The sequence below is a fragment of the Acanthochromis polyacanthus genome, chromosome 9 (assembly GCF_021347895.1).
Source record: "Acanthochromis polyacanthus isolate Apoly-LR-REF ecotype Palm Island chromosome 9, KAUST_Apoly_ChrSc, whole genome shotgun sequence".
NCBI classification, from domain to species: Eukaryota; Metazoa; Chordata; class Actinopteri; family Pomacentridae; genus Acanthochromis; species Acanthochromis polyacanthus.
This window is the reverse complement of record NC_067121.1, coordinates 31,117,075-31,139,861: the sequence shown is the minus strand read 5'-3', so window position 1 is coordinate 31,139,861 and position 22,787 is coordinate 31,117,075. Positions and strand designations below refer to the sequence as shown.

The window sequence follows — 22,787 nt, the reverse complement described above, 5'->3', positions numbered from 1 at the left end:
CCATGTCCACCCTTTCATGGAAACAATAGTCACTAATGAGTTTGAGGTGTTGACTTTGCCTCCAAATTCCCCAGATTTAAAGGATCTACTGCTAACAGCTTGGTGCCAGATACAACAGCACACCTTCAGGGGTCTAGTGGAGTCCATGCCTGGATGAGTCAGGGCTGTTTTGATAGAAAAAGGGGGACCGACACATACGTAATTAAGCAGGTGGTCATAATGTTATGTCTGATCAGTGCATCTCCGCCTACAGTCTGATCTCCTTCATGGCCTGTTGTGATTTAGCTTAATGAAACAGGTCCATCTATATTCCACTCACTGTGCAGTGCAGCATTCTCACGATCATCACTGCAAAAACACTGAAAACAGTTTTGTGTGCAAACAAGAGGCTTGTTCCCAGTGTTGTGACCACATTTTTACCAAATTACACCCATGAAGGTTTTTCTGATCTCAGCTCAAGAATAATCAGTTAATACTGGGGGTTGACTGATTATCAGATCTGATATTTGTTGTGATATGATTTTTTTTTTTAAACCGACTCCGGAGAAATTAATTTTAAAATGAACTTGAAACTGGTTACACATCATCAATATCAGCTTATCAACAATCATGGATAAATGCTTAAAAGTTCACTTTTACTTTATATTTTTAATTTAAACAAAGGCTTTAATGAGCAAATTTTGACAAGATTTTCATTTTTACTGAAGATATAAACCAGTTTCAAACATTAGTTATCGGTCTCCTTGATGGGTAATAATCAGTCGACTACCAATTACCACAAAGATAGACTTCACAAGACCAGAATAGAAAAGAAACGTGGCAGTGAATATACATCATATGTCAAACTGTATTTTACTTCATCTAGCATACATAGAAATGTATTTGGTAATATTACATGTTGCACATTGTTTATCACAGTATAATAATCAGGTTCTCACACTGAAAACCTCGCATTTGAGAACTCTTCATGTGCCTTAAAAGGTCCACTTTTTATCTAGAGCACTGCTTTCTCATCAGTGCATTTTTGTAACTGTTCAGGGATCTGCTCACATACAGTTATAATGTTCTGGAGATTAAGAAAATTCCTGTCTGTAGTAAGGATGATGGATGTTTATATGTATTTATGTACCCTCATATAATCTAATGAAGGTTGTTCTGCATGCAGTGCATACAGTACTTGATATTTAAAAGGAAAACATCAAATAAAAATGAAATCTTTGGAAAATGGCTCATTTAATTTAAGCCTTATGTACATATTTGTCTTATGCAACGGAAGAAATATTCAAGACGACACACGATTTCGGTTCAGTTATCTGGTGTTAATCAGTAAACTAAGATGCAAACAACAGGTTTGATGTAAAAATGTGCAAATACGGCATTCAGATATTTTAACAGAAAAAACAAGTCACACCTAAACATACACGTGGGCCACGACAGATTCAGTAAGGCTCTGCTGGTGCACTTTAAACGACTTCATGTCGAGGTCTAACATGCCTGATTAAATAGTGATCATATAAATACAGTGGATTATGGTTTAGTCTGGAACGGTGATATAAACCAATCAGCCACAACATTTAAAACACCGACAGATTGAGTTTGATTATCTCTTAACGACGGCACCTAACCATCCATCCATCCATCCATTCTCTATACTCCGCTTTATCCTCACTAGCGTCGCGGGGGGTGCTGGAGCCTATCCCAGCTGACTCGGGCGAAGGCAGGGGACACTCTGGACAGGTCGTCAGTCTGTAGCAGGGCTACATATACAGACACACAAGCACACTCACATTCACACCTACGGGCAATTTAGAGTAATCAATTCCAGTCCAAAAACCTCAGCATGTTTTTGGACTGTGGGAGGAAGCCGGAGTACCCGGAGAAAACCCACGCATGCACAGGGAGAACATGCAAACTCCATGCAGAAAGATCCCAGGCCGGGATTTGAACCGGGGACCTTCTTGCTGCAAGGCAAAAGTGCTAACCACTACGCTGCTGTGCAGCCCGGCACCTAACCAGAGGCGGAATAAATTAGGCAGCACTTGAACAGTCGGTTTTGAAATTGATGTGTTGGAAGCAGGAAAAAATGAGCAGCATCTGATCCACAGGAAAGCTACTGTAGCACAAACTGCTGAAAAACTTAATGCTGCTACAATTTAAAAAAGTGTCAGAATTCATCACAGCTTGCTGCATATGAGCTTGCAGAGGCAGCGTGTGAGTCCTACAACGGGCATTAAATCTGAACCACAAAGCAATGGAGGAGCTTTTGTTTTTTCAGGAAGAGGCAGCAGAGGGATGCACTATGAGAAGAAGGCAAGCCGGCAGAGGCAGTGTGATGCTCTGGGCAATGTTCTACTGAGAAACCTTGGGTCCTTCATTCATGTGGATGTTAGTTTGACACGTACCACCTACTTTACCGGTGTTGCTTTTCTACCACACTGCAAATATTGTTTGGGAATGTTTGAAGGAACATGACAAAGAGTTTCAAGGATCTGTTGGGATGGCACAATAACACCCGGGTGGTTTTAATGTTGTGACTGACCATGTAAAGACTGATACTCTCCTTAGTGCTACACATCGCACTGAGCACAGTGCTGTAAGGCTGCTACAGAGCTGACAATAACGCCCGACACAGAAACAAGCGAGACATTTCATACCTTAATCAGTAGCAGCACAAACCATTCAACCAATAAACAAACAACTGTAAACAACTCGTCAGTCCTGCTCATGGAGCTTGCAATCACAGAGCTCCTTGTAGATCCTCTTTCGTATCTTTGGTATGTCGTTCTGGGAAAACTGGAGCGGTCTGGTCAGAGCAAGGCATCTAGAATACTGCAAAAAGAAAAAGAAAAACAAGTTCCATTCAGTTTATTTGCCATTTGCAGTATAAAACCACATTGGAAAGAGGTTCAAGAAGCTCAAACTGTCAACATCTAAAAACAACAAATACAGGAGACAATAGGACAGTAAAAAGAACAGAGAACAAATGCCACATAAAATACTTAAGAATAAAGTCCTAAGATCCAATAAATTGTTCATAAGAAAATAAATGTAAAAAAACATATTAGAATCAAGGTGCATTATTTAAATTCATCACAGCTTGTGGGAAGAAGCTCTTCAAATGACGAGACGTGGTACATTTAATTGAGCGATATCTTTTCCCTGAGGGAAGGACTTCAAACATAGCCCTGGCAGGACAGCCTGAGGAATCATTTACGATCTGTAAAGCACGGTGTAAAAGTCTGGCTTTATATGTGGCCTCCAGAAGCGGCAAAGTGCAGCCAATGGCCCTTCTGGCTGAGCGAACCACTTTGCCCAAAACCTTCTTTTCTTTCAGAGAGAGATGACCAAAGCACACAATAAAAGAGCTGGTTAGCACGCTTTCAATACAGCATCACAAGCGAAGAGCTGGATTTAATCCCACTAAAATCACAGATGTAAAGCTTGAAAATCGCAGCATACCTCCAAGACAAAGACTCCACAGTCGTTCTCGTTGGTCTGTTGTGGGATTTTCTGTGTCCAGCAGCAGGTGGAGACAAAACATCAACAAGTCAGCGAGCGTAAAACTCCAGCAGATGACATTTCTGGAGGATAAACACACCTCATCAAATGACACCACCCAACCGTTTTCAAAAGCTATTTGCTGCTTCTCTCTTGCTTCTGTCATCAAGTACTTCAGGATGTTCTGAAAAGTAACAAAACAGGTTCAACAGATCAATACCTCCTTAGGAAAGTAGCTGAAACATCGCTTACAAAATATACGGAAATTTATCATTACCCTTGCAACTTTCTGGAGGGCATTCCCTTGAGAGTCATAAAGGCAGATTTTCTTTTTGGCGATGTCGGCCGTCACCAGACACCAGTGAACCTCCAGGTGGACGGGCACCAGAAGAAGGCTCTTAGAAAACAAATCCACCTGGACAGCACATATGCACTCTTAATTACTTAAATCATCCACTATTTGGACCAAAAGAAGATTCATTATTTCAATTACTCACAAAATGAAAAGAAGATACTAATAAGTTATCACATCCCTTCCATTTTAGACCTAACCTGCTTTGTCCATCTCTTAACACCATCATATCCTTTGGTCATGAGCTGTCGGTGGAAGAAGCTGTTGAGATAATGGACCTAGAAGTGGAGCAGCAAGAAGATTAAAGTTACAAAACTCAGAAATAGACATTTAGGCTGTTTTGTGTGTTTTTCTTTTAATCCGATTTTTCCACTCAAACATACAAAGGTCAAAAGAAAACACCATAAGAACATAAAATATTAGAAAAAAGTAAGATTCAAGTCATTAATTTATTTAAAAAAAATCCAAAATTACAATATATGAAGATTCTAAAATACAAAATCAACAAAACAGGCAGACAATTTAGTTTATTTGGGTCATATTTTCTCATGTTTCTCATGAGACACGACAAGCAGGGACATTTTAGGTTACAAGTACTGCAGCAGCTCAGTGTAGTTTAGTCATTGTGGGTTAATTCAGTCTAATCAGCTGCAATCGCAGGTTACACCAGATATTTATAGGAAAAACTGAGTCTGCAGTCACATTGTGGAAAAGATGTGTTATTGAGGTTGTCTGGGATCTATTTTGAGAGGCACAGACGCTTGTATGAGATAAAAGAAATACTGCTATGTTCATAATCGCTTTGTTTAACCCTGACTGCACATTGATATTTGATATAAATTATAGACTTGGTGCAGAGCGATGTATGATAAGCGCTGCTTATTTATGTTAGGTGGAAGGTGCTGTAGTATTCCAAACATATCTTATTCAACACAATTTACCTGCAAGTTATTTAGAACTCGGTTGGAATTTCACTTTGTCATTTTTTTTACTCCATCCAGCCAAACCAGCAATATTCTCTAATAAGGATAATTAAACCCAATGTGCAGGTCTGGCAGGTTATAGGTCGACACTTGCTTTGCTGTGATTCAACTTTACAAAGAGAAATTATGTAGTTCCTTGACCAAAAACAAACAAAATGTAAAAAAATAAATAAGGAAGAAAGTATTTTTGACAGTATTTTTATCATAAATTCATGACTTCATTATTTGAAAGTCAGATTTTTTTTAAAGACTTTTCTTCTAAAGTATAAACTAAAACAACATATCTACTGGTTGCCTAGCTACCTCATAGCAATGACAAGTCTACATATCCAAGTCTCCGCAAAGGTAGTGTCTACAGATACGGACCCGTACCCGTAGCCTGTGGCCTACGGATACGGCACTTTCCCTTACTATAAATATTAATGAGACGAACATGAATATTAATGAGCCGGCTGATGAACGCGCTTTGTGATTGGCTGGTAATCCGACGTGCATAAATATTAATGAGCCGGCTTGGTAATCCGAGTGATGAAGGCGCTTCCGTGATTCGAGGTGAATCTGCGTGCCGAGCCTGTCATGTCAGTCATCTGCTGTTCTCTTTTCTATCATGCATAATGTCTTATAAATATCAATATCTGACTTTTTCACTGACAGCGATTTGGGGGTTGAAATCAGCACTACTATTAAAAATAGCAAAACTTTTTATTCACGTGACCCTGTTCTAATAAAGCACAAACAGCAAACAAAACAAATGGCGGAACTAACAGCCAGCAAACGAAAAGTATTTTTTTACCTTCAAAAGTAGCGACAGACTATTACATAATAACAACCTAAACAAAACCCTGACGTATTTTCTACGTCTGTTAACACAGACACTGTCACAGTCACTTTAATGTTAGCGGACTCTGTTGAATGGCTAAGTTACATCACCACAAACAAATCTCACAATATCACAGTAAATCGAGTTTGTGGGTTTTTTAAATTCATGCCGAATTAAAGAGCTGCCCCTCACCATTCACGAGTGTTTGTTTCATATGCGACATCCTTAACTTTATCTTGTAAATTAGCGTCCGAAATTAAATGGGAACATTTGCAATGGAGTTCGTCAGCCGCTTCCACCACTGAACGCGGTAAACTAATTAATAGGAACTGGACTTCAAACAATTTAGACACGGCGTCGAAAAGCGTAAAAACTGCAATGTCTAAAGTGTGAGAGGAGACGGTGTATTTTTGGTTAAATTATACAATGTTCGCCGTCAAAGTCATTCATATAAACTGCCTGTAATGTGCAGCAAATAGTAGTTAACCGGCGCCAGCTCTTCAGTGACCTTAACGGTCCGTACCTCTAGTACAGATGCTACGGGTACGGTCCGTACCCGTAGCATCAACCCTCGGCAAAAGAGAAAATGCGGGCATTTCCCAAAATGTCCAAATGTTCTTTAAAATACAAACAATATTTTAATAACTATCTCGGTCCTATCAGTGTTGGGATGTTGGTATCCTTCAATCAATCTAAAAGTGAAAAATACACCAACTGAGATGATCAAAGTCTGTAGCAGAATCACAGGTGTTCAACAGTCTGGGTTGTATCTCAGACAGTTGCTAAAGAAAACAGAAACCATGTCCGACAGCACAAAGAGTTTCAGATTTTTCCATGAGGTTTGAGATTCAAACCCCCACGTCTAAACTAACACTTAGATACGTGTTCGTATTATTGGCGAGTTCAATGCTAAATGCCAACAGAAAATAGGAAATATCAGTTTGACCATCCAGCCATGCTGAGTAAACATGTTGATGTTACGTTCTAGCGTGTGTGTTGATAAGGTAGGGTTTGCTTTCTTTTTTTTCCCCTTTTTAGATTACGCCCAGCAGGAGTGGCCAGGGGCACCTGTGGCTCATTGGCAATCAGCTGGGAAGGTGTAAATCTCAGCCACCCGGATCAGCGTCGCCTTTTGGCCAGACCGGCAGCTGGAGTGGCGTTGGGCCTGGACTCGGCTATTGTGCATCGATTCTTTGTTGAAACAGTCTTCCGTGGTTAAGGAACTCATTTTCCCTTGTGTGGATCTTGGGCTCCACTTCCTTTGGAAATAAAGTCATTTCTCCACCGCATGACCAACTTTCAGCCTCTTTACCTGATTCATCTTTGCATTTGTTACTCCCCTCTTCCCCTAATTCTCGGGACGTAAAATTGACCTTTTCTTATATTGTATTATTCGGCCTTGTGTTTTTTTGTTCTTGCTCCTTAAAACTGCATGTAGCTGATTTCAGTATATTTATTGAAAAAAAGAGCTTGACGTCTTCACATCATTTGAATTACCTTGTGATGGGAAGACTCCATGATCAACTCTCCATACATGTTCATGACCTGAAGCAGAAACAACAACAAAGAAAAAAAAACATCTGTAAGTTACATTCAGGCTTTCCTTCATCGTGTAAATCTTTCTGCTCAAAAACCTCCCTGTAATGTTTGGTGTGTTAGACAATAACCTGGTCATTGAGCCAGTTCTGATCTGCCAGAGTCAGCAGATCATCCAGTGTCAGTGTGTGTTTCTTGTAAACCACCTGGAAAAAGGGAGCAGGTTTCTGAACGATCGCAGCTTGACATCTGGAAACTTCTGAGAAGATGATGTTCTTCCTGAACGGGCAGGAGGAGAACACGGTTAGGTCTACAAATCAAACAAAAGAACTACTGCTGTCGAGTCAACATTCACCTGTCGCTCCAGTGACTGTTAAACTTCCTCTTCAGATGCCTCAACACGTCGCTCTTCTGTAGTGGGATGAAGCTTCCATATGTTCTGTAGAAGTCATCGAGAAACTCTAAAGAAACACAGAAACTCTGTCATTACAAACAGTTGTGAAAATAAAAAAATAAACCGCGAGGTAAAGCTTTACATACCGTGGATGTCTTTGGTCAGTGCTTTGAGACTGGTGTCACTCTGAGGAGCTGCTGTGTGTTTACAGCTGATTCTCTCATCAGTATCTCTGTGTGTGCTCTGCTCCTGACGTACAGTGACAGTAATGTGGTGTTCTGATGGAGCGCCAGCCTCAAGCTTGCATGCCGTCATTGTTCTTGGTACCTTTAACTGTGAAATACTTTCACACCCATCGCTGGCTGTACTCAGCAGGGGTCTGATGGTTTGTTTTAAAGTGCCAGTAATTTCACTACTCGCTGTTGGTAAGGTCTGACTGATGGTGCCAGGAACATCTGTGTCCGAACCAATGAACGTTCCTGACAAACCATCAGATCCACTCAGTTTTAAGAGGCGATTCTGCATTCTGAAGGTGTCCTCTGAAACTCCAGTATCACGTCCAAGAGCTAATGCAAGGGCTGATGTTCGTACTTGTGAGTTTTCTCCGTGTAGTGTCTGGAATGTTGTACTTTTCCTTTTACTTCTCTCTGTCTTTAAACCAAGGCAGGGGCTGGAGCCAGAATGGATCCGTTTTTTACCTTGGAATATCCCAAAACAGCACTTTTCTCTCCGCTTCCTCCACATCCAAAGCTGTAATTTACAATACAAGCGTCTCTTGGCCCGTCTGGACAGATGAGATACTCCTTTGATTGAAGAAGAGAACTCCTTCCTCCTCTTCAAGCATTTTGCTTTGCTCCTCTGGCTGTGTGTTTGGTGCATCTGGCACAGGTGGAATAAACTGAACGATGGAGACTCACATGTGGTCATGGAGCTGTGGGAAACCTTTTGTCTGCTGGAGGGGCAGGTGGGAGTCAGATGACTCATATGCAGCAGTACTGAAACTCTATTTTAATTTCTCCTCTTTGCAACTGGGAGATACTCAATTTCCAGGTCATGGTCTTTCATGATGCTTCAGGTCAGCTTCTACCAGCTGTGCCAGTGTAGATTTTAAGTGAAAAGGTGAAGAGTAGCACTGGAGGCTGATGCATCTGAAGGTTCACCCACAGCTTCACAGGATTTTCAGAGCATAGTTAGGGGTCGTCGTCAGTGCCTTGGCTTCCCGTGGCTTCATCTGCCCAGTCTGGACATCAACTACAATAAATAATTAATGTGTTGTTATAAACATGACTACCATGTTCATTTCTTTATGACTGTATAACTCCAGGTTTCAGTCCTGTTCTAAACAAGCCGTTTCATTGTCTGCAGCTTTAAATTGTAAACGAGCTGCTGCTGCCCACACACTTTTCAGGAAGAAGACTCTCTATGCATCAGTGATTGAGTGAAGCAAACAGCTGACCGCACGGCAGCTAAGAGACCTGAATGTGTGTGCAAGACCAGAACTTTCTGTCGCTTCTCACTTTCTCAAAAGCAGTCACTTCACAGAGAAATAGCGCTATGTTTCCAGCATAGCCGTCATTTTAAACTCATGTATATAGACTTCACACGATGTTGTGACTATAAAAAAATTGTGCTCAAGCGATGCAGAGCAGCACCTTGCAGATGCTGAAAATGGTTAAACTGATTAGGAGTGTAGCAAACAGATGGAAACACTAGCCGAGCTAATTTTTCATTGAAGCACAACAGACAAGATGAAAACACAGTAACCCACTATGTTTACTGCTATAAAATTGCTCATGAATCCACCACCGACTCTGAATATCCCTCATCTTTACAGTTTACACACATGACATAGCGCAGTACACATGCTAACAAACAATAATATTTGATTCCCTTCAGGCTGTCAGACCAAACGGGACGCCAGCTTGACTTAATGCCCTTTAGACACGTGTTTCCAGGCACAGACCTTTGCTAAATTAGCTCTTTAGCTGCTGACACAACAACTGGGCGCCACACACACTCGGTCTTACCGTTACTGCCTCGTTTGTCTCCCTTAGTCCTCTGAGCGGGATGAGTTCATGTCTGACAATGGTCTCCCGTGTCTGCCTGTTGAATAATTACTGCATTTTTTATTTAAGACAAGGTGTTTCCCTCTCTGAAACAGCAGCGTATTTAGTAATTTAGCATGCAGCATCCAGCACAGTCCATTGCGCACAAAGAGTCGCATGTGAAATACGTCACTGTGGCCTCGACCAATCATTTTACTGAGTTGGGGGGGTAAGTTTTTATTGTCTTTTCTTGTGTCAAAAATATTTTTCTCCTTCACAGCAGTTAACTGTTAGCTATGTTTCTGACAAGATATAAAAAATAAGAAAAATGGCAACAGGAAGTGTCTCCCTATTTGTTTCAATATTTAGTAATTTCACTGAAAATAATGCCATATTTGTAGTGTGACAATGCAGCACTGAAACATTAATGAAGAAGCATATTTTAAAATTAAATAAAATAATATGTATATTATTTTATTTTATTTTATTTTAAAATCTCTGCAGAACCACATCTACTGGCCTCTGATATCAGTATTAAACTAATTAATGGGACAGTTTTACTTACCAATATAGTGTTTTTTGTTTGTTTGCTTGTTTGTTTATTTGTTTTTATGTACAAGAAGTCTTTGTCACTTTAGGAAACAGATAGAGGTCAGATGCGAAGGGGGCAATTTGGGTGAGTAAGATGCATTACACAACAATTCAGAGCCCCATTTTGGATGATTCTTCACTTTTTCTTTGTTTGCTTCAAACATCTGACTTTTTGTGGACAGTGGTACGGCTCTATAGTATACAGTTATACCCCAAAATGGCAGCTAGTTGCAACAAAAATCAAGTCTCTTATGCAGTGTTTTTTTAAAGCTATTTGCAGCTTTATTTGACAGTAATAGGGAGATGAAGACAGGAGAGGGGGAGAAGAACGGGGGAATGACCTACAGCACATTTTATAATACCTACTCTTTGAGATATTCCACTGGCAAGTGCAGACTTAAAATTCTTTGATTTGAAAATGCACACATTCTCTGGCAAAATAAGGGACAGTCAACTTACATGTAGAACATGTCTTATTTATTTTCATGTATGCTTCATGTTTCTTAACACATTATTCTTCTGTAGGGGTATGAAACTTCCATATATTCTGTAAAAGTAATCAAGGGAACCCAGACAGACTGGGAAAAACTGCCTTATCAGAAAACTCTGAGAAAAAGCAATGCGATCAAACAGAAATAGCGGATGTAACACTGATGTCCTTGTCCTGAGGAAAGCACTGTGTGTTCACTAGAAACCCTCTCATCAGTATGTCTGTTTGTACCTTGCTCCTGACCTGGGGTGACACTAGCGTATTGTGCAGATGGTCCAATATAGAGTAAATATGCTGGCTGTATCAAATAGAGTCTCTGTTCCTAAACTGTGCCTCCTACGCAAACATCCGCTTTGCTGAAGTGTCATTGAGTACATCCCTGAATCCCTGCTAACAGTGAGGCCCAGCTCTGTAGCTGACCTCTCAATCTGACCTCTGTGGACGGAGACAGCTGGTTGCACAATACGAGAGTCTGAAGGTGAATCTCCTCACATATTTGGATGATATTTCATTTAAGAAGCATGTACGCCTCATCTAGGGACAGCTACTAAATTAAAAAGGCAGATAGTAGTTGCAGATGTCTCACATAAAAAGTTATTTAAACCAGTGGCTGATCATTACTGCGCCAGACTTTGTCAAGTTGCCTTTGTTTTGGCAGTTGTCCTAAAGCAGACACATGTGACGCAGGAGTCGGGGGGCGGGTAATCGTGATGTTTGACTTGGCTCTGTTGTCATGTTTAAAGTACAGGATATATACACCCGAGGCTGCACGAGCTCTGCCTCTGCTTCTAACCATTTTCTGTTCTCGTACCTTTTGCATCTCACACAGAAATGAATCTCCTGGGCATTACGGCTGTTCTGGGACTACTGGTGGGCGCTTGGGCTCAGATCAATGTGCTGAGGCCTCCATGCGACTCCTTAGAGGCAGAGGAGGCTGCTATAGCGGCTCAGGATTACCTCAATGCCCAGCACAAGCATGGGTACAAGTATGCACTGAACAGGATCGAAGACATCAAGATCTACACAAAGGTAACACGGCAAGTGTAAATGCTGCTTAGTTAGAAGTAAAGACATACAGATGGAATAAATAGGACCACAGATTTTCATGTGAACTGCGTTATAGATGGTGCTCTTAACAGTTTAAAAATGTTGCAAAATTCCAAGGAAGGCATTTTGTTAAACATTTGTGCTTTATTCAGTATTGAGTGCATATCTTAAATTGCAGTTTTGGTCTTTATTATTCATTTTTTGTGCTATTTTAGACCATCAGCACTGCAGATAAGATATCTAATGCAGCAGATGTGTAATTTTTTTTAGCCTGATGGCGACAACACATATGTCCTGGAAATTGAGCTGCTGGAGACAGACTGTCATGTGTTGGACCCCACACCTGTTGCCAACTGCACAGTCAGGCCCAAAATATTGACGGTGAGACTGCATGTCATTACCACAGTTTAACCAAAACCATTATGTTGATCAGATAAGAAGATGAAATAATAAGATTTTAAAGTCCGACACTACTTGGACTGACTCTTTGTGTTCATTCAGGCAGTAGAAGGAGACTGCGACGTGGTGCTGAAGAGGGTTAATGGAGCTCTGACTGTCACAGCCTTCAAGTGTAAAACAGAAGGTAAAGATCACACGCTCAACCATACAATTACACACTAGCAGACATGTATAGACACTATGCACATTCCATACAGAAACCAGCATGTGTCTCTTCTTTGGTGTCATATAGTATCAAAAGAGGACATATGCCCGGGCTGTTTGACCCTCCTTCCCCTGAATCACACCAGAGCGCTGGACTTTGTCACCACCTCTCTGGGAACCTTCAACAACCAGAATGTGAATGTAACCTACGTTCTTCATGAGATCGGAAGGATGTCATCACAGGTGAGCCAAAGCAGTGAGTTAAATCATTACTGGATGTAATGTACCTGCATGTTTCAACACTTGTCAACCTGTTCTTTCAGATTGTTCCTGGTGGGCCGATCTATTTAGCAGAATATGTTGTGGTTGAGGCCAACTGCACTGATGATCCATGCGTACCCCTGAATGATGCCACAGCTGTGAGTACACCAAGCCAAAACAAAAGCTCTTTTTTATTCTAAAGAATAGACAAGTAGATGTTCTTGAAATTGCTGTTGGTAAAAAATACATTAACCTAGAGAGAAATTATCAATCGGTAGCCAAAGCTCCAACTAAAATAGTTGAAAATGAACAACAAACAATGTTTTTCTCTCCCAGGCTCACAGTTTTTGCATTGCCAGGGGCTCAAACAACAAACACACAGTGGATTGCAAGATGTTTCCCACTCTGGTAAAATATTCTGTTTAACTTCTCTATGTAGTTTTCGATGGCCAAAGACAGGTTGCCATATTTATAATTTTACATTTATATAGAAAACAGAGTTTCTGCTGTGTTAATTCATGTTAATGGACACCATTTTTCAGACGCCCATTGTCGATGTCAACGGAACGGCACATGTGGACTATGCCAACCTGCCGGTGGTTCATGTCCAAAGAGGCAATATGTCGCTCAATCAAGGCCTGAGACATTACCAGCTGACCACCCGGCACGACCCTCATCTCAGCGGCTATCTGTCTTCAGAATCAGGAGAGTCCAGTGAAGTTGTGCCTATAGTAGATGCCACTGTTCCTATTGTAGAGCTTGCTGCTGTTGCTGATCCTACTGCTGTTGCTGATCCTACTGCTGTTGCTGATCCTACTGCTGTTGCTGATCCTGGCTCAGCTTCGGATGCTTCAGATGCCTCAGACAGTAAGCATTTGCCTTTTGACCTTAAGAGAGAAGCAGCTGATGAACCTGCAGCTGCTCTGGTCCATGGTCCTGCAGCGGAGGCAGATCCTGGCTCAGCTTCAGATGCCTCAATCAGTAGGGAGAGCCCTATTCGGTTTAAGAGATTAGTGGCTGCTGAACCTACAGCGCAGGCAGATCCCGCTGCTGCTGTGCCAGTCTGCCCAGGAAAAGTCAGATTTTTTTAAGTGTTCAGGTCCCACAGACTCTTTACGGTTGTCTTCTTCAACGACACTGGTACTAACAATTTTAATTGACACATAAAGGTGTGCTGTGGTAAGATGTAACATCAATACATTATCAAACATGGAATAATTCATTGTTTGCAATTGTAACATCACAGACAACTTCAGAAATTTCTTTTAAAAAGTGCATTTTATCCTGTGAAATAAATCTCTCAAGTCCAAACTTGTGTTTTTTTTTAACATATTGCTCCATTATGCCTCCTATAAAATGTATTATTACATTTAACAGTAGCAGTCAATGAGAGACAGGGAGATATCCAAGGCCTTTTCCAGGGTTAATGAGGACACACGGATAATCACTATCACTGTGGTCTCTATAAACGCATTGTATTTAATCATTCATTAATCATTAATCATTCCGTGCTACATCTGTTAAGAGTGATTGCAAAAGTGGAGTTTGCAGATCGTGTCGACTCATGCCAATGACACTCCGGTAAATCCATTGACATTTGTGATACAGACATAGCAAATAATTGTTACTCACGTTTTGCTTCATTTAGCTCCATGTTTAAGACAGTTCAATATGTTAAACATGATTTAAATGATTCTAGACTGGGATTCTTGTATCCAAAAGTCAGACATTTTGGGGCAGTCTACATGTTTCTAAACCCCATATAATCTGGCAGATAATCAAAAAAAGATAATCCACAATTTCATTTGCCATTCAAGGTGATGAAACAAATCTTGTCCAGCTGTTAAAGTACAGCTTAGAACAAAAATTGCAACAGTGGAACCTTGCACACAGCGTAAATAGTAAATATTGACATGAATGGGTCAATGTTCAGGAAGTATCAGTTCATGGAGAGGCAAAATAAAGACAAATACGTCCAACAAGCCAATGCACCCTCTGACTCGAGAAATGCCAACAAATAACACAAATGGACAGATTAGAAAATAGTCAAAGAATAAAAAAAAGAGAAACTGTCCTTGAACGCCCACAGAGGACTCATCCTGCTCTTACATCCACTTTCCAAATATTTCCCAATCCCACACCTAAGAACTCTCAAATAAGCTTGATAAATTAGGTAAAAAATAAAAAATTTAAAAGCTTGATGAGCCTGTTTCAATCATTTATTCACATTGAAGTCAACTCATTTCTGCTTCTGATTTTCATGTTCTCTCAGGAGGGAATGCTTTGGTCCTGGAAAAGACACACATATTATTACAGGAGATTGGGTTAAGAAGTTTTAAAACTTTAACAACATACCATTTCCTTGTTGGTCAGCTACGAAGCTCCAGTGTTGAAACATATTTCCAGGAACCTGAGGTGGAAACCTTTGGATGGAGTCTCGAGGCGTCAACGGTTTCCAGGGATCTTCGAACGACTCAGGGATTTTAGGATTTAAATGTGCTGCACTGAAAGATGGCTCATGGGGCATAAACCCAAACTGAAGGCCATTAGAGGCAGGAGATAATGTTGGCCAACCTGACTGATCACCAGACCTTTGCTCATAGTTGTCATGACCAAGTAAGGCATCAAACGTCCCTTCTTCTGGCCATTTAAGATGCTGGGTGTTTTCCTGCGGGAGCCCAAAATTCTGAGCATTCTGGGGTTTACTACTGTGATCGCTTGCAGGTTCCTGTGCAACAGAGTATGTTCCATATAGCAGGTCTCTGAACGGCATTACAGAATCACTGAAACTGTTGAGCTCCTTGCCTGGTGGGCCATGCTGTAGCAGCAAATAGCTTTTCTGTTCAGAATCAGGGTTCAGAGTCTGTCCTTGTTTGGTGGAGTTGTCCAGGTCATTTACAAGGGTCTCTGGTTCTGAGTTTGGCACCACAGATTTGTTATGAATGGGTACTGAAGCATCTTGAACCATGGAGTAAGGAACCAGATAACGGTCACGTTCACGGTGGATGTTAACACGTGCTGAGCCTTTAGCATTACTGGATTTTTTGTGATATGTCAGCCAGTCAGTGGCTTTAGGTAGATTGGGTGGCTTTGGTCTATAGTGCAGCGGTAGATATTTGCCGATAAAAGGCCATTGGGGATTATTCATATTCCCAGCTGACATTAGCTGACTGATTTGCTTTGTTGGTGACTGAATAAATGGCTCATAATGCACCACAGGATTTACTGGTTCCTGACCAGAAGTTGGAGCTTTAGAGTTGTCATTGGAGTGAGCTGACGGCACGCTTTGTAGCAAATTCTGCAGCCTCTCGATTTCCAGCATATTTGGCCTATGGGGATATAGGGGGTTAGATGCAAAATGAGGGTGAACTGGTAGGATAGGATTTGCCTCTATACTGGGTTTTCTTCCAGGTAGTGCAGCAGGGTTGCCATCTGGTGGCTGGAGATAGGGTTGCTCTATAATTCTGGGTGGAAGCGACTGAGGTGAAATGGATGGGGATGTGGAACCTGTGGCAGCTTGCGTTGTTGTAGCTTCAGCAGGCTTTTCAGGAGAAGGAACAGAACTCAAGCCATTCCCAAATTCTGAAAATGCCACTGAAGGAAGATATGACAGACCTGGATACCATGAAGGTGCATCCTTACTGCTCTGCCCAGTAGGAACAACATGGAGATGTTGATGAAAAACAATTTGTGGACAGCAATTAGATATTCCTGGTGGGCAAAACAGGGAGCAGTATGGTTGCATGTATAGAGGGCTGAGCTGAGCCCCTTGCTGGATATCACCAACATTACTAGGAATGGCAGCTCCTGAAAATCTCAGATCACTGGCTGGATGAGCAACCTGGTGCTGCACACTCCCATAAGGAGGCATCAGAAAAGGCTGGGGCTGCTGTGGGTAGTAGAACAAGTTAAAAGGTTGATGCATTTCACCCTTTTGAGGCTTCCTGTTTTCGCCTGGCTTTTCCACAGGAGCTTTATTATTTATTCCTGGAATCTGGGCTGCTGGACAAGGTTTCTGGCCTTGTCCTGGAGGAGTTTCAGTTCCTGGCTGTGGAGCAACAGTTGGATTCTTGACTGGCTGATAGTCAGGCTTTGGCTGAGGGTGGAAGTACATTGGTTGGTGTACTTGACCCTGAGGGGCTTCAATCTTTGGTGACTGTGGACCAGGAGGTTCCTTCGAAGCTGGTGGATTTCCAGGCTTTGGGTGGGGGTAGGAGGGATAGTAGAAGAACGGTTGGTATACTGAGCCCTGAGGGGTTTCAGGCCCTGGTGACTGAGGTGCAGCAGTGGGATTCATAGCTGGCTGTGATTGGGAATGGTAGGCATAGTGGTAGAATGGCTGGTATACTGGACCTGGAGGAGCTTCAGGCTGTGGTGCACCCGTTTGTGCCTGAGGCTTCACTGGAACTGTGGGTTGTCGTGGCCTTGGTTTTTTTGGTAATGTTTCAGGATACAGTGTATAAGAAGGTGGTTCTACAGGGGGAGCTCCAGATGGTTGTGGCTGTGATGGCTGAGAGTGAAAAATGAGTGGATACAGGGGTCTTTGTTCTGGGCTCTTGGGCTGGCTTCCAGATTGTCCCACAGGTTTTTGAGGCTGCCAAGCTGGGAGGTTAAACGGATTTGGAAGAAAGTGGTCGTCCAAATTACCTAGTGGTGGTTTGGTCGTTGATGGCTGTGTTGGGGTAGGTTGTGATGTAGGGGCTTGAGGATAAAGTGGAACAAAGAAATGCAGCCTTTGGTTCTTGGTAGTTTTCTTCACTGGAGGTAATGATTTTGGGGACTGTACTGTAGAAACAACATCTGGGATTGCAGGATACTGGTAGAAGAAACTCGGATAGTAAGGTAACAGAGGTTGATTGATATCCTTTGGCCCCTGATTAGGATTCCAGTTTGGAATCTTTGGGTTCCAATTAAAACTTGGAACCTGAGGGGAAGTGAACTTTGCAGGATTTGGAGTGAGAGTGGTTTGCAGTATTGGAACTGTTGCTGGGTTTATGGGAGATTCCGGTTGAGCTACAAACAGCGATGGACACGAAATTTGTGTTTCCCCATCTCCAGACAGGCCAAGAGTGTAAAATCCATCCTGAACAGAAATGCAATGGATTACACAATATTTAAAAAAATATAAAGTTCCAATCAAATATGCATAGTGTACCTTTTTCTCCAAGCAGGGTGTATATTGAACTGAGATGACCACACCTTCAGGATGTACAACTAGGCCAAACCCACATCTTAGTGAGGCCTTCATCAGCGGCTCCCAGCCATCATTCACTGTTGATTAAATATGCATATCTGCTCAGGACGCTTCATAAAAAAAGTCAACTGGCATCAAGTCGCAAGGCAGAAGTTCCACTGCAATGGTCTCCATTCCAAGTCATACCTTCCTTCTTGCAATGAATTAGATACCAGACTAAGACATCATTAAAACTACGGCCCACAGTTAAAACCATTGTTAAAATAGCAGGTTAACTGCTACACTGAAAACATCCTTAATTGTTTCCACTTTTAATTCCGTAATATGAGCGAACAAATGCTCACAGATAAGGTGCATCACACCATTTTAATCACTGCACCAATTAAAAGCTGCTTAAACAAAAACACAAAGTCACATTTAAGCTATCATTTAGGACTGAGAAAATGATCAAGCTAGTAAAACTAATATAAAACTAATAGATTTAGGTTAATTGTGGTCTTAAAAAGAAATGGTAAAATAAGAACATTTTCTGAAATGGCAACTGAAATGGAAAACATTCAAATAGCATCTGCTATTACAACAAAAACAGGCCTTTTTACAGCTAGAACACTTCATAAAAAGTCAAAGAATACCAGAATTGAACTTATTTGCCTGCATTACTACTTAGTTTGCTCTGTGCACTAAAGAGTTTGAAACTTTTCATGTTGCAGATATTCTGACATTGTGTCGCTTAATGGGAATAACTGAATAGATCTGTGACTGCTCCATGTCTGATAAGTCTAAAAGCAGTGCAGTGATTGTTTGGGATGAGGGGAACTTTGTTTTCATGCTGAGACAAAATGGAGAAGGCAGCAAAATGTGCCTGTCTGGAAAAGAGAAAAAAGTCAAGTCAAAAATTGCTAAGATATCATTGTTTTACCTATACTAATCATATATTTTCTTGTTTATGAAAATGTCAGGAATTATAAATTGGTCTCAGAGTTCACTTAATTTTTTGGTCAGGAAAAATACTAGCCCTGTTATGAATGACAGCTGTTATGGACATATAAACAATTTAATGGGGTTAGTCTGAAAGCAGTGCAGCTGACATGGTAAAACTTCAGCGCTGATTTTTTAAGACATAGCCCAGGACATGAAATGAGGAAAAGAACAAAAACTTACGATTTACTTTCATTTTTGAAGTGGAGCTGGTCCAATCCGTTTTCACGACCATGCCCTCATTATGGCAGGTGACCATTGGAGGGTTCGTTGAGGACTGTTTCATCAAAGGACATGACATCCTCACGGGTAACCCCCACCAACGCAAAGGGAGAACGTAGCTGTCCTCCTGTAGCCAGAAACGAAAAAGAACATCACAGTGTGTACATGGTTTAAATATGCTGTGCTTTCAGAACAGGGTGCCTCACCTCTATAGTAACAAAGCAACCATCGTACGGTGCAACTAAGATCAAGTCTGTTCGTGTTGATCTGATGGTGTAACCACAGCTTTTAGGCAGCTTGGACAGAGGCAAGGGAGACAAGTCGCGTCCTAAGGAGTTACGTTGAGGAATGTCAAAAGTATTTACATCAAATTACTCTTTCATGATTCCATTTTAAACTTACAGCATACCCCTGTCCACAAAGAAGAGAGATGCGGGCATAGAAGCAGCATCTTGAACAAGAAGCTTCATGGAGTCTCCTGTACATTCCACCTTCGGCTCCATTTTAAGCAGTCGTTGTACTGCTCCGATGTCTGGCTTTGGCCCCAGATCCTGTCCACTAGGGTCTCCCCAAGCTTTTAAAAATAAGGTTTGGAGGAAGGTAAAACAGGCTCTATCGAACTCTCTAAGAATGATGCACAGAGAGTAAGTTGCAGACATAAAAGATCAAACTGATGCACCAAACATGCATGGAACTTAAGTTTTATATTGTTTAGTTTTAAATGTCACCTTACATACCCATGTCTGCTTGGTAGTCCGTTTCAACACCCAGAATGTCCTTTTGTGTCTTGGTTTCATTGAGTTTAGCACCTTTCAGTGGGTCATGCCCAATTAAGAGTCTTCCATGGTGTCGACTTGTTCTTTTGGTCTGACTTCGCATTAAGTCTCTTCCTGGTTTATCTAGTGCCTTAAGTCTTGTCAGTGCTGTGCAATGGCAAAGTGAAGTTGCAAACATAAAAATTCCTAAACTGAGTAAAACCTTACTGCCCCTGCTGTTTCTACACGCCATTGGAACAAAAGGAAAAAAAGAGCGCTGCCCACAAGGCAAATGATCTCAGCAGTGTGCCACAAAAGCCGAGCACTGCTCTTAGAAAGTATGTTTAAAGGTGAGTGCTCGAAATCTGAGCCTAATCGCAACTAGTCAAACACCTGACCACAGCAGGTGCTGCAAATCATGCAGTTAAGGGCAGAGCATCACTGAACAGACCAGAACATCTCATAATAAAAACTTATAGTCTGTGAGAGTGGTACTCAAGTGGCATTAGAGAAGTATTTCATAACAAAACTAAGGTCTGAGTCTTGATGGCAGTCAAAATGTTGATCATTTGTTTTCAGACTTTCATATTATCTGAATTTGCTTAAGGCACACAATCAGCATTTCCTGAGCCTGTCAGAACAGATGCCTAGAGTGACACCTATGGCATTGGACATGGATTTTTTTTGTTTGAAAACTTCATTTGGTGTGATCATGTAAAAAGTTGGAACAAGTACACACTGAACATATATGACAATATGAGATAGAAGGGCACTAAAGCTACATCGGGTTAATGAAATGGAAAGAAATATGTTTAAAATAAACATGGAATTTACTGTTTACCAGGTTTAATTGATGAATGTACATATTAACCCAGGTTTTCCTTTTGTCTAGTCAACATGCCTTGAAAGACTAAAATCAGATCACTATATGGATTTTACCACTGAGTGTTTTTTCATTTCTCTGTCTTTCAGACCATTTTTATGTTCCTGTAGCCTTCACCAATTAAAATGTTTTTTTCTCTAATGAACCACTGATATTTCTGGGATTCAGTAACAAAGCCACAGAGACAACTTCACTACATGCTGATATTTGTACACATGGTATTTTTGGAGAATAGGCCTACCATTATACCAGAATAACCATTTTGGTTGTACTTGAGTGAAAATATGTTACAAGACCCACACTGTTGTATCGGCTTTTATACCCAATTTTCGCTCTCCAGGCAACAGACAGGACATACAAACTTCACGTCTGGTTGGAATAACTTTTATTTGATCTGTCTGTAAACAAGATGTTGCATCAATTGATGGCATTTGAAATAGCAGATTTTGTGGCAGAAGGAAATTCCAACTCAAAAAAGACAAAATATTGCAAACTTATTTTTCCATTGTTTAATTCTGTACATATTCCACAAAGTCTGGAGATTACTGATGCCAAAATATCCCTTAGGAAAGTGCCATTAAAAGTTACGTCTTGCTGGAGCAGCAGTTAAAAATCCAACTTGTAGTAGCAACAGAGCAGATATTGATTTTATGGCACAGAATACACAGTTATTTTCAGAAAATTTTCACGAGACAACTTACAAATGTTCTTATTCCAACCAACACCATTTTCAATAGGTTTAGTGTACACAGCGTCATTTTTTTTCTCTTTTAAATATACTTCTAAGTACCTTACTATGACAATTTGTGAATACACCTTTGATGACTAAAGCACAAGGCAAATAATTCTGAGGTGTCGGACCCCAACAGCCTCATTTTACAGTCAAAATGCATTCATACTGTAGTAAAATGACATTGCCATTTCATTGGTTAATGAACATGGAGTTAGCAACAAATCAATTAGTGATGAAATGTTTAAGTAGTGTTGAAGTCTAAAGAAGCGGTTACATGTTTTACAGTCATCTGAAGTAGTCGCAATGATTTACAGTCAACAGGTGATGCCAACAATCATCCATCCATCAGAATAAGCTGAAGTATTTCTGATAATCCTCTTATATTGACAATTGGTCCAGAGGGGAGAGGGGCAGGGTGGGGAAAAACTTCACGAGTGTGTAGTGATTTACAGCAAAATTTACAAATGGCAGGTGATGACTTGACAAGCGTCTCAGCTGTCAGAGGTGGAATGTCCACTGAGACTCCAGGATGTGGTGAAGTACGATGACAGTCTCAGTAATGCCGACCATACGTTACACTCATACAACAGCCCAACACCACATCATTAACTTTTAAGACCACATTCAGGTACAACAGCAAAAGCATGTAACGGAGGGTCAAAATAGTTGTGCTTGAGGGTGGCGAAATCGGTGCACACATACAGGACTTTGTCAGAGGAAGTTTGTCATTTCTTTAATGCAGTTTTGAATATGAAGTCATACGAGAAGATGGCTTTGGCTGGAATATTGCGCTAGGAAAGGATAAGGAACAGGGCTGGGATCAATGCTAAAGAGGGTATGCATGCAACTTTTTTTTTTTTTTTTTCTCTCAATGCCCACATGCTGATAAGAATAAAAACAAAAAAAATGAGCCCAGCATCTTTTAGTAATGCTCCAAAAAAATGAAAAAATGCGTAGCTATGCACACTGTCACCACCATTACATGTGTACTTCCTCCTGAAATTTTAGCCAGATGCTAAGTGAATGTTATACAACGCAAGTCCAAATTTGTTTCACTCTTTTATTACACTTTGCGATCATATTTTGCACACTTTTGGTTAATAAACATTTCAATGAACATGCCATTACTGTAGTGTCAAAAACATGAAGTACAATGCTGAAGTGGGGTACATTTAACCAAAAAAGAAAAAACAAGAATAGAGGGTGGGGGTGGGGGGAGGTTAAGCAAAACAAAAGGCTGCATATAAAAGTAGACCGGGGAGGAAACATTGTATGCCTCCTAATATTCTGGAAGTAGTGTCAACACAATACGGTGAGTGGGAGTGAGCTGCTAAATTGACAAATGGGTGAAGAGGTTGCTTAATATCCAGAGTTCTTCAGGTAAGAAGACATGTCATGTGCC

The 22,787-nt window shown here is 41.0% G+C and overlaps 3 protein-coding genes across 4 annotated transcripts; 1 reads left to right on the top strand and 2 right to left on the bottom strand.

The window, feature by feature from the left end:
- Nucleotides 1-829: 829 nt before the first annotated feature.
- Nucleotides 830-11,529, bottom strand: LOC110964420 (SUMO specific peptidase 5). Its single transcript, XM_051953686.1, has 10 exons — nt 11,521-11,529; nt 9,611-9,641; nt 7,545-7,650; nt 7,321-7,468; nt 7,151-7,198; nt 4,051-4,128; nt 3,776-3,913; nt 3,599-3,682; nt 3,460-3,510; nt 830-2,829 (listed from the first exon to the last, which is right to left on the bottom strand). The coding sequence occupies exons 1-10, from the start codon at nt 11,527-11,529 to the stop codon at nt 2,713-2,715; spliced, it is 810 nt and encodes a 269-aa protein (XP_051809646.1). The 3' UTR covers nt 830-2,712.
- ahsg2 (alpha-2-HS-glycoprotein 2) lies at nt 11,490-13,931 on the top strand. Its single transcript, XM_022213185.2, has 7 exons — nt 11,490-11,738; nt 12,027-12,137; nt 12,258-12,339; nt 12,448-12,602; nt 12,683-12,778; nt 12,957-13,028; nt 13,163-13,931. Exons 1-7 carry the CDS (start codon nt 11,541-11,543, stop codon nt 13,709-13,711), a joined length of 1,263 nt encoding a protein of 420 aa, XP_022068877.2. The 5' UTR covers nt 11,490-11,540; the 3' UTR covers nt 13,712-13,931.
- LOC110964346 (adhesive plaque matrix protein-like) lies at nt 13,509-22,747 on the bottom strand. 2 transcript variants are annotated; one of them, XM_051953263.1, is made up of 3 exons: nt 18,976-22,747; nt 17,776-17,891; nt 13,509-17,703 (listed from the first exon to the last, which is right to left on the bottom strand). In XM_051953263.1, the coding sequence occupies exons 1-3, from the start codon at nt 19,091-19,093 to the stop codon at nt 14,956-14,958; spliced, it is 2,982 nt and encodes a 993-aa protein (XP_051809223.1). In that variant the 5' UTR covers nt 19,094-22,747; the 3' UTR covers nt 13,509-14,955. The 2 variants fall into 2 exon arrangements, with proteins under 2 accessions (XP_051809223.1, XP_051809222.1); XM_051953262.1 differs by having other exon boundaries at nt 13,509-17,891.
- Between the last annotated feature and the right edge of the window lie 40 nt (nt 22,748-22,787).

Bases quoted from the DNA above. Each gene is read 5' to 3' on its own strand.
- ahsg2 (XM_022213185.2), top strand. From the start codon at position 11,541: ATGAATCTCCTGGGCATTACGGCTGTTCTGGGACTACTGGTGGGCGCT. The intron at 12,138-12,257 runs GTGAGACTGCAT...GTGTTCATTCAG, and splicing joins TCAGGCCCAAAATATTGACG to GCAGTAGAAGGAGACTGCGA. The intron at 13,029-13,162 runs GTAAAATATTCT...ACCATTTTTCAG, and splicing joins GCAAGATGTTTCCCACTCTG to ACGCCCATTGTCGATGTCAA.
- LOC110964346 (XM_051953262.1), bottom strand. From the start codon at position 19,093: ATGTCATGTCCTTTGATGAAACAGTCCTCAACGAACCCTCCAATGGTC. The intron at 17,892-18,975 runs GTAAGTTTTTGT...TTTAATCAACAG, and splicing joins TTCAAAAATGAAAGTAAATC to TGAATGATGGCTGGGAGCCG.
- LOC110964420 (XM_051953686.1), bottom strand. The intron at 3,914-4,050 runs GTTAGGTCTAAA...TGTGCTGTCCAG, and splicing joins TTAAGAGATGGACAAAGCAG to GTGGATTTGTTTTCTAAGAG. The intron at 3,683-3,775 runs GTAATGATAAAT...GTTACTTTTCAG, and splicing joins CCCTCCAGAAAGTTGCAAGG to AACATCCTGAAGTACTTGAT.